At 37.9% G+C, this 16715-nt stretch overlaps 1 protein-coding gene across 10 annotated transcripts in view; it reads right to left on the reverse strand.

The window, feature by feature from the left end:
• The window catches only part of plekha6 (pleckstrin homology domain containing, family A member 6), a 99581-nt gene that overhangs the window by 61600 nt on the left and 21266 nt on the right, over nucleotides 1–16715 (reverse strand). For all 10 annotated transcript variants that reach the window (XM_067431675.1, XM_067431674.1, XM_067431672.1 and 7 more), the window contains exons 2-5: nucleotides 4511–4594; nucleotides 2131–2263; nucleotides 909–1013; nucleotides 655–727 (exon numbers count right to left, since the gene is read on the reverse strand). In XM_067431675.1, coding sequence (XP_067287776.1) covers nucleotides 655–727; nucleotides 909–1013; nucleotides 2131–2263; nucleotides 4511–4594 — 395 coding nt within the window. The remainder of the gene's footprint in view (nucleotides 1–654; nucleotides 728–908; nucleotides 1014–2130; nucleotides 2264–4510; nucleotides 4595–16715) is intronic.

Genomic DNA, 16715 nt, shown 5'->3' on the forward strand with positions numbered 1-16715 from the left:
AATAAGTCGCAAATTGGTCCTCCAACTGTTCCTTGTATGTACATTTAACTTTTCCAGCCTCTTATTGCGACCTGTCCAAACTTTTTTGGAATGTGTAGCTCTCATAAAATCCAAAATGAGCCAATATTTGGCATGACATTTCAAAATGTCTCACTTACAACATGTCATATTATCTATATTCTATTGTGAATAAAATATACGTTTATGAGATTTGCAAATTATTACATTCCCTTTATATTCACAATTTGTACAGTGTCCCAACTTTTTTGGAATTGTACTGAGTTTGTATTTATATGGCATTGTATGGTTCTTCAAAAAATACCACTGATTTACAGTGCTTCAAAATACCACAGTACTTTTCTGTTGACACAACATAGATAATACATTTTCCTAAGGCCTTCATAGAGGATGTGTGCTTGTGCTAGACTGTCATTATAGATCTACTTTTATACTTCTCTTCTTCGCTACTGGCAGAAAACAGTCTGTGTGCTGAAATAATGCCATGGGGATAAATTCAAATATTGTTTTATAAAACGGGTTCATACAACATACAAATCATACAACTTTTGAGCTTCTGGGGAGCTCGCTGAATGTTAAACCAAATTCATAAGGCCTGAACTTATCCATTAACTGCCATTTGCATAAACAACCTACCTTTATAGTAGAAAAGACATCGATCTGTCAGCACAAACCAGCGCTTGTTCCACTGTTTCACACCACTGCTTGCCTACATTACAGAAGACGGGAAAATAAAAATCAAGGCCTTGAAACTACATCTAAGAGCAGAGTGGTTTTTGAAAGAGAGTGGCTTAAGTATGGATTATAGAGCTATGGCTTTAGGCTGTGAGGGCGTATTTATTTGTGTGTGTGTCTGTGTGATGGTGAGGTTTAAGGATGAGCAACAGTACCTGCTTGTGAAGCCAACCCTGCCGGGCCACCTCAGCATTGGGGTTGCGCCGCATAGAGTTGGAACGCTTCCCAAATGTGGCGGCTCTCTTGGGTGTGCGTGCGCCCTGGTGAGAGAGTCACAGAGGAGTGTTTACACAATAACACCAACAGCAAAGACACACAATCTGAGTAATTAATGACAGTGGCAAGGAATTAGCATAAAACCATTTAAAATAAATAAATGAATATAAACTTTTTTTAATTAATTATTTGACTTAAGTTTCATTTAAGTTTAAGTTCAATTACTAAAATTTCTAAAACTAAAATTTAACAGACATAAAAAAAATTATGAAAATTATAAAAGGAAATAAAATAACAATAAAAGCCATATAATTAATATAGATTTCAAATATTCTATAATAGTATATAAATAATATTGAAATAAATCCAAGCAGGACAAGACTTGTTAATTATATAAAGTATAAATTCAATTGTATCTTACTTTAATATAATATAATATAATATAATATAATATAATATAATATAATATAATATAATATAATATAATTAATATAATATAATATAATATAATATAATATAATATAATATAATATAATATAATTAATATAATACATATAATATAATATAATATAATATAATATAATATAATATAATATAATATAATATCATATAATATCATATAATATCATATAATTCATATAATATAACAAAATCATGTCAAATATAAGTAATATAATAAAACAATAAAAAAATCATAATATTTATTTTTAAATCATATATAATATAATTAATATCATATCATATAGCAATATAGAATATAATAAATATATAATATAAGAATATCAAAAACATAAAAATAAAAATAACAATAAAAATAAAAATAAAAATAACAACAACACGTAAAATATAATATAAAGTAATATAATAATAAAATATAAAAAACAATATTAATTTTAAAATAATATATAATATAATTAATATAATAACAACAACATGTAAAATATATTATAAAGTAATAATAATAAAATCATATAAAAAGCATATTTATTTAAAAAGTCATATTTAACAGTAATAAAAATATTGATATAAAAAATAATATTCATAGAAATAATAATAATAGTATTATTGATAAATAATTAACAATAATTAACAATAATAAAAATAATAATTATAATTATTATTATATTTTTAGAAACGAGTTAATCTATAGCAGCTACTGACCCGTGTGTGGTTCTGGGAGTCCGGGGGCATCTCAGAAACCATGCTGAGATTGTTGGCGTTGCTGTTTGCTTCGCTGACTCTGTTCACGGGCCCCCTGCCACCCGCTTTGCCGTTCATTTCCGAATCAGAGCTCCTGTGAGCACACACACAAAGCCATTGAGCCATCCCAGCGTTTGATCCCTCAACAATCTTCTCATCTGCCTACGTTCAATGCACCAATGCAGAGAAATCATTTTCAAACCAATACACTGACTCGAACTGCTGGAAAACTGAGGGATTATGGGAAGAAAGCACACAGGCATTCGGGAGCAGCTATTTTTATTCCCAACTGGCACCGTCGTAAGGCCGCACCCCTGAGGTTGCAGTTTAAAAACAGGCGATGGTTCACAAAGAATGTGATTAGAGTGGCGGATAGAGGAAAGAAAGAGAGAAAGAGTTGGTGGATGCAGGCCTGCAGTCCCAGGTCAATCGTATTGATCTCCTCACTGGACTGCCCAGGCCCTCTCCAACAGCCTTCGATCCGCCGACCAGCAAGATGAATTTACAATCCCCTAGAGCCGCCCGGTGGCTGAAGCTTTCATCTAGGAAAGCTCACTGTAGTGCACACTACCATCCGCAGTCAGTTTATAGCCATACGCAAGTCATTATGAGTCTCTGAAGCAAAGAACATCACATAAACACATATGGAACAGAGCATGCACATACAGATCAAATGAGGACATAAAAACACACTCAATCATTAGAGCAAAGTGGGAACACGCACAAGACAGTAACAATTACTACATTAGAGCACGATACCCACACCAGAAACATCTCTGTGCTAATTATCTAGGCTTTATTTAGCTATCGCTGCAAACAGCGGGTATGTTCCAGCGGCTTTCTGCGTCGTAACAGGAAATTAATCAAATTAAATCCTGAACGGATCTCAGCTTTAATGGCATCGACCTCTTATTAATGTGCTATTGGCTCCCGACTCAATATTATATTGATCCGGAGGACAGCAAGATCTTGAGAGAGGTAAGTGCATTCTCTTTGTCTAGATGAAACGTTTTACTAAATGTATAGAGGAAATCATGGAAATTCTGACATGTTTATCGCCAACTGTTATCTGATGCAGCTTAAAACGAATTAATAAAATGCTCTCAGCATAATTTATCCTGGCAGTGCTGTTTGTTTGTATATATTTAGGTTTCCACAAGTGTGCAATTATGGTGTAGTGGCTATTACACAAAAAGGCAGACAGGACAGGGGTGGTCTTACAAGTAACTGTTTTTTCGGTCTCATTTCCTTAGGGGCGTTTACACTGACATTTGCATCAACAACGAGCCGGAAGCCATTCATTTTCAATGAGAGTTGATGATTTCCATCGAGTGACAGCGACTGTTGGGAACACCATGTTTTTAGCAGCAAGTAAAACGACTCCTCCTCAAAGTAAAAATGTGTCATTTTTACATACAAATGCAGCTTGACAAGTTAAGAAAAAAAAAAGTTTATTTTAAATACAAATGTGTGTCCTGCCCTTTTAAATGATTAATTACATAATTAAATAATTACATTTAATACACTATAACAATGCATGTTCATTGTATTGATAAATGCTGCTTTGACATTTCCTTTTCTTTTGTGTTCAACTGGGAAAAAAGTCATTATGTGACTAAGCTAAATTATATGCACATGCATGCAAACTATTTTATTTACTTAATTGTGCAGCTTTATCAAAAAATTAAATACACTATACTGTTAAAAAAGTAAAAACGTAAAAGTACCGTCGACTTTTTTGTTTTTGAAAGAAGTCTCATTGAGGTTGAACAAAAATGCAATTCAAACAGTAATATTCTAATATATTTTTACAATTTAAAATAACTCTTTTCTATTTGAAAATATTTTAAATGCATTTTATTCCTGTGATTGCAAAACTGAATTTTCAACAGTCTTCAGCATCTCATGATCCTTCAGAAATCATTCTTATATGATGATTTGATGATCAAGAAACATTTCTTACTATTATCAAATTTGCAGCCTAATATTTTTGTGGAAATCATGATATTTTTTTCTCCCTGAGGATTCTTTTGATTAATAGAATGTTTAAAACATTTTTTAAAACAAACATTGATCAATTTAAATGTGTCTAAAGTTTTTAGGGGGAAAAAAAAATATCTGACTACAAAATTATGAATAGTATTGTACAAGTTGCATTTGCAATCTGTCATGGGGATGGTACAACTGTGCATTGTGTCATTGTTGTCAGAAATAATTAGGTATGTATCCAAGCTGAAATGCTTTTCACAATAGTTTAACAAGCTCTTATTCAACAGATTTAACAAAGGCAATATAAAACTAGCAGCTTATTTTTCAAAAGAATAACCAAAAGATCACTTACAGCAAGGGTTTCAAAGGTCCGTTGTCTTCCAGATGCGTCTGGATCACTTGCTGGTGTCCAACTGTTCCGTTAGGGTCATTTTGACTGAAAAGATAAAATAAGACACTTAGGATTTCAGACTGATTGACAAACACATTATAAACCAGCCAAAACAATCTCTCAAAAACTGTGTCTGGAGGAATATCAAGCCACAAGCAGCTGCAACTGATTTTCCATTTGTTTAAGATGCTCCAAAACTCGTTCTTGTGGCTTTAAACCTGTTTCACAGCAGGCACATCCCTTCTTTATTAATAATTCAACATTACAACATCATGTCCGATCAATACAAGGCCACTTTCTTTTGTAAGTCCACATGAGACAACTGCTGTGGAAATGAATGACTGTCAGCGCTTGTGAAAGAGCGTGTTAAGTGTGGACAGGTTGGCGCTCAATGCCAAAATGCCAGACCGTTCTTGGAGAATAACATGTCAGAGTTCATACACACCTATTATATTCAGTCTATATTCAGAAAAGACATGTATTTTGTCCATATAAAAACCCTGAAGCCTGGAGTTCAACCTCATGTCACACTTTCTCTGACCTCGCTTCATGTGTTGTCCCTGTGGATGCACATTTGAAACTTGTCTCTCGGGTTGAATCCTACAAGTGTTTTCATTGCTGTGTCACTTTTCTAGCTATTGATTTTTACAACTGCTGAAGAGAAAGCAAGCAAATACATTTTCTCTGGGTTTGGTTAACCTGTTTCTCTCAGAGAACCATGGATACAGAGACATCAAATCAAAACTAGCATTTAGAAAAGATCCAGGCCATAAGATATAATTGTAGTCATGCTACAGTCAGAGTGAAATTTAGACTTGTTTTGCTTCAGGAGCACATAGCAAAATTTGCTACTCAAACTTTAACTAAAATGAAAACTGAAAATATAAAAATAAAAGCTAAAATGAATACCATAATAATATGTAAAAATACTAAAATAACACTGATTAAGTGGTGAACCAACACAGGACCAGAACTGTTATACAACCCAGTTATGTTAGCATCTGTCTAATTTGAATCAGTCAATAAGGTCAGTTTGAATTAGTCAAATTTAAAGTGGGACAAAAAAGTATTTAGTCAGCCACCAGTTGTGCAAGTTCTCCCACTTAAAAAGTTGAGAGAGGCCTGTAATTTTAATCATAGGTACACTTCAACTATGAGAGAAAATCCATAAAATCACATTTATTTGCCATTTATGGTGGAAAATAAGTATTTGGTCAATAACAAAAGTTCATCTCAATACTTTGTTATATTCCCTTTGTTGGCAATGACAGAGGTCAAGCTTTTTCTGTGAGTCTTTATAAGGTTTTTACACACTGTTGCTGGTAGTTTGGCCCATTCCTTCATGCAGATCTCTTTTAGAGCAGTGATGTTTTAGGGCTGTCGCTGGGCAACACCGATTTTCAACTCCCTCCAAAAATGTTCTATGGGATTGAGATCTGGCTAGGCCACTCCAGGACCTTGAAATGCTTCTTACCAAGCCACTGCTTCGTTGCCTGGGCAGTGTGTTAGGGATCATTGTCATGCTGAAAGACCCAACCACGATTCATCTTCAATGCCATTGCTGATGGAAGGAGGTTTTTACTCAGAATCTCATGATACACGGCCCCTTTCATTCTTTCCTTTATACAGATCAGTTATCCTGGTCCCTTTGCAGAAAAGCAGCCCCAAAGCATGATGTTTCCACCCCCATGTTTTACAATAGGTATGGTGTTCTTTGGATGCAACTCAGCATTTTCTTCTCCTCCAAGCACGACTAGTTGAGTTTTTACCAAAAAGTTCTATTTTGGTTTCATCTGACCATCTGGATCATGCAAATGCTCTCCATTTAACTTTAGACGGCCCGGTAGTGTTGTAGTCGAGACCACCTAAACCGAGACCAAGACAAGACCAAGACTTTGAAGGGCCGAGACCAAGACAAGACCAAGACTTTGAAGGGCCGAGACCGAGTCAAGACCAAGACCAAGACAGGCCGAGACCGAGTCAAGACCGAGACCAATGCATGTCCCCACACTTATGATAAAATGTGGAATATGCATAATGATTGGCACTTCTCTCGTATGTGTGGGTGTGTAAGTGTACCATGAGAGAAGTTTTGATCAAATTATCAAAAGGCATTGCAGCTTTGTGGGAATTAATCTTTTTCTTCTATAAGCAAATAACACTTAACTTTTCGTCAATGGGAGGCACTGAAGACGACGTGTCCATATTGTTTACAGTCTATGGTGGACACAAACACCAAACTGACACTAACAGAGTTTTGTGTTTTGTTTTGTGAAAAGCGCTCGTGCCCATTTTAAAACTCAAAGTTCCCTAAGAATGCTAATCTGGATGAGGTATTAATCTCAGACACAGTCCATTATGTCTTAAATGAATGTGAATAACAGGAGGTGGAATATGTATCATACAGATATGCATTAGTATGCTGCTTAAGCAAATTCTTTTACATATGTACATATTTTTCATTTACAAATTGAAAATGTTATTGTGCAGCTTTATTGTGCAACAACAAGGAAAAGAAACCCTGTACTTGCATTTTTTGATTAACTACAGTTTGATTTAACAAATATCTCACAATGCAACGAAACAATCATTTTTTATTATCTTATGTTTATATCTCATATTATGTATGATCTCTTATCTTGATGTTTCTTTTGTTCCAACAGGTTGAATTGTTTTGGTATATAATCATATCAATATTAGAAATAGCATTAACAGTTAACAAATAGCCACATTTTCTGCCATATACAATTTAATAAAATGATCAGCTAGCTAACAAACAACTTTGTTCTGTTTTCACCTCACTCCAGTCTAAACTAAATTATTTTAGACTATTTATTTTACTACACATTCAACATACATAAGCTGAAATACTGTGGATAGTTAAAACTAATAAATCTTAAGGCGGGCGTACACTGTGCGAATTCGGACACTCGGAAGGTCGTGAGATATTGCAGACGCTACGAGTCATTTAATTTGATCATCGCATCAAATCAGCTGGTACACGGCACGACTGTTTGCACCGCGAGCCGGCCGCGATCACACGAGTTTATGTAACACAGACACCGGAGCTTTCAATGTTGCTGCTATAGCTTCAGATACAAAAAAATAAAGAAAAAAGGTGTGAAAATGATTTGTTGAAAAGCAGAGAAAAGCCATTCCTTTAAACCGAAACAACCAGAGGGAGAGAAGAGTGCACGTGAGAGAGAGAAAGTGTGTGTGTGTGTGTGTGTGTGTGTGTGTGTGTGTGTGTGTGTGTGTGTGTGTGTGTGTGTGAACGCAGTATGTGGCAGCCACTGAGCTAATAATAGTCATATAGATTGAGCGTATGTGACGTGCTTGTGCATGATTTGGCAATAGGGGACAGTCATATGCTGGTAAAAATCGGGCCGACTCCCCGAACTTTTTAAACATGTTTAAAAATGATCGTAAGGTCGGGAGGCGCTCTTAACGTGCTCGGCTCGTCTCGTATTTCCTCTCACACGGTGCGAGCCGCGACCATACGAGCATCCACGATGTCCACGCGATTTCTCCCGAGAAAAAAAAATCGTCTGCGAGTTCGTACGACAGCAAAAATCGCACCGTGTACGCCCGCCTTTACTCTCCACTCTTGCTAAATTGGGTAAGCACACTTGTGTTCTCATTTCTGAGGTGTTCTGAGTAAATGATTAAACTGATTCGTTCAGTTCATTGTTGAACAGATCAGTTCAGGGCTGGACTGGGGCTAAAATTCGGCTCTGGCATACCCAGCACATCCGGCCCATGAGTTTCCCGTGAATGTTTTTGCTGGGGTTAGGGCCTTAAATTGGCGTATATAAAACTAGGACAAATAATGATAGATATTATCGAATTTGCTGCAAAAGCAGATAAACTTAATATTGTTTTTTTGTTCAGACAGAAATGCCCTTAGCAGTAAAGCACTGATGATTTTGAGCTAGGATGCAGTAAAGTACATTTACTGCTTTTAAATGCTGTCATCATTTACTCACTGTCATAAAACCTGCATGACTTCTGTGAAACACAAAATAAGATGTTTTGAAGAATGTTGGCAACCAAGCCATTTTGGTTAGGCTACCATTTGAATATTGTATGAACAAAAAAAACACACTCAAATTATTTTATTTTATGCTTCACAGAAATAAATTCATTTAGGTTTGGAGTGACATTAGGGTGAGTAAATGATCACATTTTGGGGTTGAACAATCATATTTTTCAACAGTTCACACATCATTTAAGTAAGACACTGATATCTATCTTTCATGAGGCTATTCATTAAATCTATTAAAAAAAGTTATAAAAACTTTTAAAGAGGAAAAAAAAGCTTTGTCCTTTATTTATGGGATCTAGACTTAAAGCTGTTTTATAGACTAGTTTAACTATAGACCAGTTTCATTTAAATGTAAGATCATGGTAGTTACAGGGTAAAAAACAGACTGTACAAACCTTGCTCCTCATTATATGGCTATATTGTTTCCAAAACTATATAAAACATATATAATAAACTTATTTGTAAGTAAAAAAAATGTAAACACCTGTAGAAAATACGAAAACAGCCTCTATAAAAGTGATTTATATTCTGCAATATTAATTTATGTAATATAGCAACATTTTTAATAAATGTTTCTTCCTAAACACCATATTTATTCGCTGTTAGTAGCTGCAGAGTAAGTTGTGGTTGTGCTAAAGTGAAACGTTTGTGTGTATTGCCGTTTTCCACTTTACCTCGTCATGAATAGGCTACGTATGCTCGCGGCTGTTTTCAGCTGATACACCACAGAACCAAGGGCGCCGTAAAGGGGTGGAAGGTTAGGACGATTCTAAGGGCCCAGACTGATTTAGGGCCCAAAAGAGCAGACCCCCTTTTTCTTTTCTTATTTATTTTCTCTTTTTTATACATACATTAAATGTGCTTGGGCCCCTCATGCAGTAAATGTGTATTTTGTCCGTTTTGACCATAGATTTTATATTTAAAAAACGAATTTCAAAATGTCAGTCACAACCTTCTCCCCCCTCCCTCACAATGGTTCATTCCACCTGCGCGGTCCGCGCTAGCGTGAGCTCTTGGTTATTGCACTTGCTATGATGAAGCGCACACAGTGACACACGCAGGTATGTCACATCAAAAGTCGGGGCATCAAAAACGGAAAGAAGGAAAGAGAAGACAGAGAACGCCGAAGTCTACAGTATGTCACACAGTTTTTCAAAAAGAAAGGCAGCTTGCCCTATTCCTCTAACGTTATTCCAAAACTTTTAGAGTTAGCCTACTTATTTTTGTTGCTACATGACCTGCTTTTATCTAGCTAAAATAATTACTGAATTATAATTTACATCCAACAATACATCTCTGATGTGCTGTCTCCGGGTTATCATGTCTCGTAGACACAGATTCAGTGGCTGCTGCACACCCTTCTCCCACGCCCCCCCGTCCCCGTCTCAAATGAACAAGGTGAGCCTGAGCGCAAAACTTTACGAAGATTGAAGCCTCTAAACACGTCTTATCTACTGTGTTCGCCACATGATGATAAACAAAAAGTAATCTACACGCTTCAAAAATTACAAAATCAGTTTGCCGTGTGTATGTTCTGTCACGTGACAGTGCTGCTGATCGATGCTGTCTTACTTGATGTTCTTAAAGTAGCACTAGGTAACTTTTCAACCTTCATAATATATTTTCAAGACTCTTGTGATGATACATCGACTTACAATAGGTTGAATGAGTAATGCCAAGACACACCTGGCATTACTCCTGGTGTGTCTTGATTTTGAGCCCTTTTGGCCTTTTAGCTATTTTTATTCCTTGACTGATTTAATTATGAGTTAGTTCTAGCTGATGTTTCCTGATTGAGCAGGTGGACCCAGCTTAAGCTTGCTCATGTAAAATATATGTCAATATGTGTACAATATGTTCTGTTGTGCTTGCAATTGCAATTGAGATAATAAATGTTCTCCCTTTTATGTAAACAAGTACATCTTTCTATATTTTTTTTCTTGTTTTTGTAGGCTTTGTACTCATCTTTATTAGACATTTTTAGACATTTTAACTATGCAATGTGCTAAATATATTTTTTAAAGTATACAGGGCATGTTTATTGGGTTAAATTTTATCTGTAAAAATTTTAGGGGGCCCATAAATTTTGTTTTCCATAGGGCCCAGAATTTCTGGCGGCACCCCTGCAGAACTGTAATGTTTCCATATCACACGATTGTATAAAACTAAATAAGTCAAAGTGCCGTTCATAGAGCAGTATTTAAACGCAGCGTACGTTCGTCAGCGGCTGCGCTGTGCGGATATTCGCCTTTTGCAGTTCCATGCGCTCAAATAATAAATAAATAAATAGAAAAAAGCACCTAATATGGAGGGGAGGTCGCTCTCGCTTCGGCTTGTCAATTCAGAAGACAAACCAATGGGCCGCTGTCGCTGCATGTTGTCAGTGGTAAAAAAAAAAAAAAAGAAAATTTATTTTTATTTTAAACACTATACCGGCCCCAAAAGTGCGTCGGCCCACCGGGCAAATGCCCGGTATGCCAGATTACCAGTCCAGCCCTGGATCAGTTCTTATTACAGTCGTTAAAATGATTCGGTTCAAATGAGTCATTTGGTCGTGAATCGGACATTAGCAGACCCGTTGTGTGTGAACGTACGGCTGTCAGAACATCGCGGAAGGTTTGTCACACAGAAAACACTTCATAACTGGATAGAAATTGTTTTCTGTTTATTTAATGTATGATTTATGTCAGCTGTTTAGCTGGTCAAACGTTTTTTTGAGCGCAATTCACACCGAGCGGTACTTCAAAACAGTTGTCCGAACGCGCAACGTTCAACATGGATTCGGTTTTCTGAACTTTTGATTTAGCTTAATATGTGAAGTATCAGAGAGAGCGTATGTGCTTTTGAAGACAGAGAGAGTGCGCGCAATGGTGGAGTTCTCTGCTCTTTATATGCCTTCAGCTGTGGTCTTGACCGGTCTTGAGACAAAATCCCGAGTCATCTTCGCCCGAGACCGAGACGAGACCGAGTAAAAATGCGGTCGATACCGAGACGAGACCAAGACCTTTAAAAAGTGGTCTCGAGACCGGTCTCGAGACCAAGACCGATCTCGAGTACTACAACACTACGGCCCGGACATGTACTAGCTTAAGCAGGGGGACACGTCTGGCACTGCAGGATTTGAGTCCCTGGCTGCGTAGTGTGTTACTGATGGTAGCCTTTATTACTTTGGTCCCAGCTCTCTGCAGGTCATTCACTAGGTCCCCCCATGTGGTTCTGGGAGTTTTTTCTCACCATTCTTGTGATCATTTTGACCAATCTTGCCCCAGATTGAGGGAGATTATCAGTTGTCTTATATGTCCATTTTCTAATAATTGCTCCCACAATGGATTTCTTCACACCAAGCTGCTTACCTATTGCAGATCTTCTCAGCCTGGTGCAGGTCTACAGTTTTGATTTTGGTGTCCTTTGACAGCTCTTTGGTCTTGGCCATAGTGGAGTTTAGAGTCTCACTGTTTGAGGTTGTGGACATGTGTATTTTATACTGATAACGATTTCAAACAGGGGCCATTAATACAGGTAACGATTGGAGGACAGAAGAGCCTCTTAAAAAACAGGTAGGTCTGTGAGAGCCAGAAAACTTGCTTTTTTGTAGGTGACCAAATCCTTATTTTCCATCATAATTTGCAAATAAAATCTTTAAAAATCAGTCAATATGATTTTCTGGAATGTTTCTCTCATTCCGGCTCTCATAGTTGAAGACTACCTGCAATGAAAATTACAGGTCTCTTTCATCTTTTTAAGTGGGAGAACTTGCACAATTGGTGGCTAACTAATTCATTTTTGCCCCACTGTAGCTAGCTAAATTAGCTGAAGAAAAGTATTGGACACAATCTTTGACAGCAACAGTAAAATATATAGATCTTTTCTTCCTTTTAAAAGTTTATAAGCATATTTAGTTTAGTACTCTCTCTATGGTAAAATCACAGTATATGAATGAATGAGGCATTTTATATAGCGCTTTCATATGTACTACTGTACACCCAAGCGCTTTACACTCATGTCAGGGGTCTCTCCTGGTGCTGCACACCAGTGTGCACCAGCTTCACCAGTGTGCAGTATCCACTTGGATGATGCGACGGCAGCAACAGTTCAACGGAGCCAGTGCGCTCAACACACACCAGCGATAGGTGGAGAGGAGAGAGGGTGATACAGCCAATTTCAGTGGATGGGGATTATTAGGAGGCCATGATTCGTAAGGGCCAGTCGAGGGAGATTTGGCCAGATTACACCCTAGTCTTTTACGAGAAGTGCCATGGGATTTTTAATGACCACAGAGAGTCAGGACCTCGGTTTAATGTCTCATCCAAAGGACGGTCCTCTTTGACAGTATAGTGTCCCCATCACTGTACTGGGGTGTTAGGACCCACAGAGACCACAGGGTGAGCACCCCCTGCTGGCCTCACTAACACCTCTACCAGCAGCTACCTGAGGTGTTTCTCAATGTCAAGGAAGGATCCTCGGAAGCCAGAATTCCAAGGATGCTACGTCATCGACATCCGACGAAGGACTGTTCCAATTTCGAGGATCCTCGGAATTTCAACCAAGGACTGAGTCCTTCGTTCGAAAAATATGTCATATACAGGAAAGGATGCAAATGAGTAGCCTTCGCGCTCTTTGCGTTCTCAAATCACCCACAATCCTATGTGCGCAGCTTTGCTATCTTCTGACGTTCGCATAGTCGGAGCGTGAATGGGGCAAATATGCTTGTATTGGGGTTTGTAGATGGGAAGGAAGAAGGCGGGAACTGGCGAACGTTCAACAACTTTATAATAAATAATAAACAAAACGAAAGTAACGCGGGCGACTACACATAATAAAACATAAACAAACCATAACATAAAGTCCAGGCCTAGTCCTCTCTCGTCTTCCACGCTCCTTCAATTATACTCCCGTCACTGCCGTGAGCCGAGACCGGTGTGGCGGTGATCAGCTGCCGCTCATTATCACTCCACCGGCCCACTCTCACGGTCCCTCACCTCGCTGATTGCCACAATGCTTTTATTTACGTTACCAAACATTTGTTATAACCGTAGTAAATATAAGTAAAGTTTAACGTTTAAATGCCGGTACAAATTACTACTGTATTGATATTTTAAAAAAAATACAAATAACGTTACACATAACGTTATTGATGGCCAACGGACCTTTTCACTGACGTAATGACGCAATGACGTGCAATTGCTAGCCTGTTCCATTTACGTGTTCTCCGAATGCTAAAGAGGAGCCTCGCCTAGCCTTTGAAGGAAGTGACTTGGAAGGATCAGTCCTTCCAAGGAAGCATCCTTGACATTGAGAAACACCTCTGGTTTTCCCAGTTGGTCTCCCATCCAGGTACTGACCAGGCTCAGCCCTGCTTAGCTTCAGTGGGAAACCAGTCTTGGGGTACAGGGTGATATGGCTGCTGGGTTAAATCTAGCCAGTATATGTCTAATTCCATAGTGTTTATGCACGGCCATAAAAACTCTCTCAGCTGCAGATCCACTCGTCCGTGAACACATGTCGTTATAGTCCGCGCCACGCTCCACTTTATTCCTATGGGTGACATCAAGCGACTTCAACGCTTCAGCACAGCATTCCGGGAAGGCAGCGCTGCATTTGAACCGATTTGAACGCAGAAATGACGGGAAGCTTCACAACATCACGGATCTCCACGGTCACTGCTGTCACAGGACTTCACCAAATCATACCAAAGAAGTGTGTTTTTGATGGAGCGGTCCCAGCGATAAAGGTTCGGTCCTGCTTTGGAAGCAGCCGGTGAGTAAAACTGCTTCAAATGTCTATGTTGTTGGCTATCGTCGCGTGAGTAAACATCAGTAAACAACACGATCGTGTATAACGTTAGTTAATTTATCAATGGAGCATGCGATCTATGGTGTGTGTTTAAATACATTTGTTTAGCTGGCCACTATAGGTGTCAGTTTGCTTATTGTAAAACCACCCAAACATAAACCTAGCGTTCTCACAAAGCGTGCTACGTCATTCAAATGCGCTAACGGTTACTCCATTGTTGTTCTATGTATAACGTTATACTAGTCTGATGTGCAAAACCGTTTTGCTTGCTACTGCTAAGGTTTAGTCGCATACAATAGTCCATAAACCAAATCATGTCCTCATAAACTGCGAGTAAACACACACAAATGTTGACAGTCCACTAAATACAGTACATACCACAGAGACAGACGTCCTGCTGTTGCTGTTTCTCCTGTTCAATTTATATCAGCCTCCAGATCTGATTCTGGATCATATATGTGTTAGTTGAATCTGATTTAGGGTAGCGTTTTCTTCTCCACGCTTGAGGACGTCACCGCTTTGTGCGCACTCGTCATTCTTTAGCTCCGCCCACACGATACGCCTCAAGCCGCTCATTTTTCCCCCCGGAAAGACTCAGTACAGCCTATATTTCTTTTATAAATATGATAAAACTAAAAACTTTTCGGAGATATGAAGGATGCAATACTACTCTATAGGTACTCAAGATTGACATGAGATTGACTGAAACTGAGTGTTTCACCCCCCCTTTAAAGAATGAACATTTGAACCAACATCAGTGTGATAAAAACAGCATAAAATGACAGAAACTATCATTTGAAAAATTTAATTTGAAGTGTAATTTGATTGTTTAGTTTGTCTATGTCCCATTACATTTCAAGGAGGGGGCGGGCTTTATGACCTATACTGCTTCCAGTCTCCTGGGACTGGAAGCAGTATCGAGACGCGTTGGACATAATTATATCTAGTAGGAAATCCATTTATCCTTTGCTGAAATTTCAACAGCAAACACGAAGGAAGCGTTTAATTTGTCGTTTTAGTTTGTACTGCAAACTAGGTGTATGTGAGTAAAATGCCCTTTAAACGTGACAGGAACATCTGGTTGTGTATGCATTTGTAGATTATATCGCAAATTAAGATATTCTCACGGTACTGAAATGAGAAATCCATGTTGAAAACAGTTGTGTACAAAGTTCAAAATAACAACATTAATCTGAAATCGAAAGCTTTTGTAACATTAAAATGTCTTTACTGTCCCTTTTGACAAATTGAATGCATTCTTGCTGAATAAAACTTTTCTTTCAAACTGACCCAAACTTTTGAGCTGTGCAATGCTACAAAAACTTTTAATGGTTTGTTTGTAACAATTTACATTACATATTTTTTATATACATATTTTTCTATGACGTTAAAATATTTTTTAGGATTAAATTGTACATTGATAGGTTAAGCAAAACAAATGCGTTTATATCTGAGAATCTTCTATACACACATTTAACAGACACTGAAATGACAAATATTGTAAATGTCCCTTATTTTCCTATAAAGATCCACGATTGTCCCTTATTTTCCTTTTCTCCAGTTGGCAACCCTATACTCTGTTTAGTTTCATTGTCTGAGAGAAAAAGTTCTGGTTATTAGCAGTATTAGCTATGTGGAGCCATTTCCATATGTGTACAAGTCACATGTTTCACTTGTCTAGTGATATAAACCTTGTAAATTTGCATATAAGAAATATAACCCCTATAAATTTACGCATCTACAATGAGGAATATGAAAACCATGCGTTTAGATGGCACAAGACCAACCTTGTTAAACAATTTCAAGTGTGAAAAGCCTGTTTCATGGGTCTACTGTAAAAACACTATACTTAAGGCCCTAATATTCGTCTTGCTCTTGTCCCATCTCTTCAGTTTGATGTTATTCCTACATACTGCAGGCTCACCTCTTCAGTGTTGTTTAAGTGCACTTGAACAACATGCCAATTTCAACTGCTCGGATAACACAAGCAGAACTCAGAGTCTGCGCAGTCTCTGTATACACAGACACACAACACACGCGGCCTGATAGGTCGGGGACCAGAAGCACAAGCCAAGAATACACTCATGCTGAAGGCATCTACCTCTTGACATCAAAAAGGTACACACACCAGAGCCCTGCACTCCATATAACACCAGAGGACAAACGCTTAAGCAAATCTAGCACAACAGCCTAGCCCCTGAAATCAGGTTGAGGTGTGCAAGTGCACGTGTGCGCGCTCCGATGTGGTCTTGCCACTGAGCACGCTCGCTCGTGTGTAACCTATAAACCTACATAGAGGCACAAGACATACATCTGCTCATAAATGTC

Source organism: Pseudorasbora parva, chromosome 22, assembly GCF_024679245.1.
Source record: "Pseudorasbora parva isolate DD20220531a chromosome 22, ASM2467924v1, whole genome shotgun sequence".
In the NCBI taxonomy this organism is placed as follows: domain Eukaryota; kingdom Metazoa; phylum Chordata; class Actinopteri; order Cypriniformes; family Gobionidae; genus Pseudorasbora; species Pseudorasbora parva.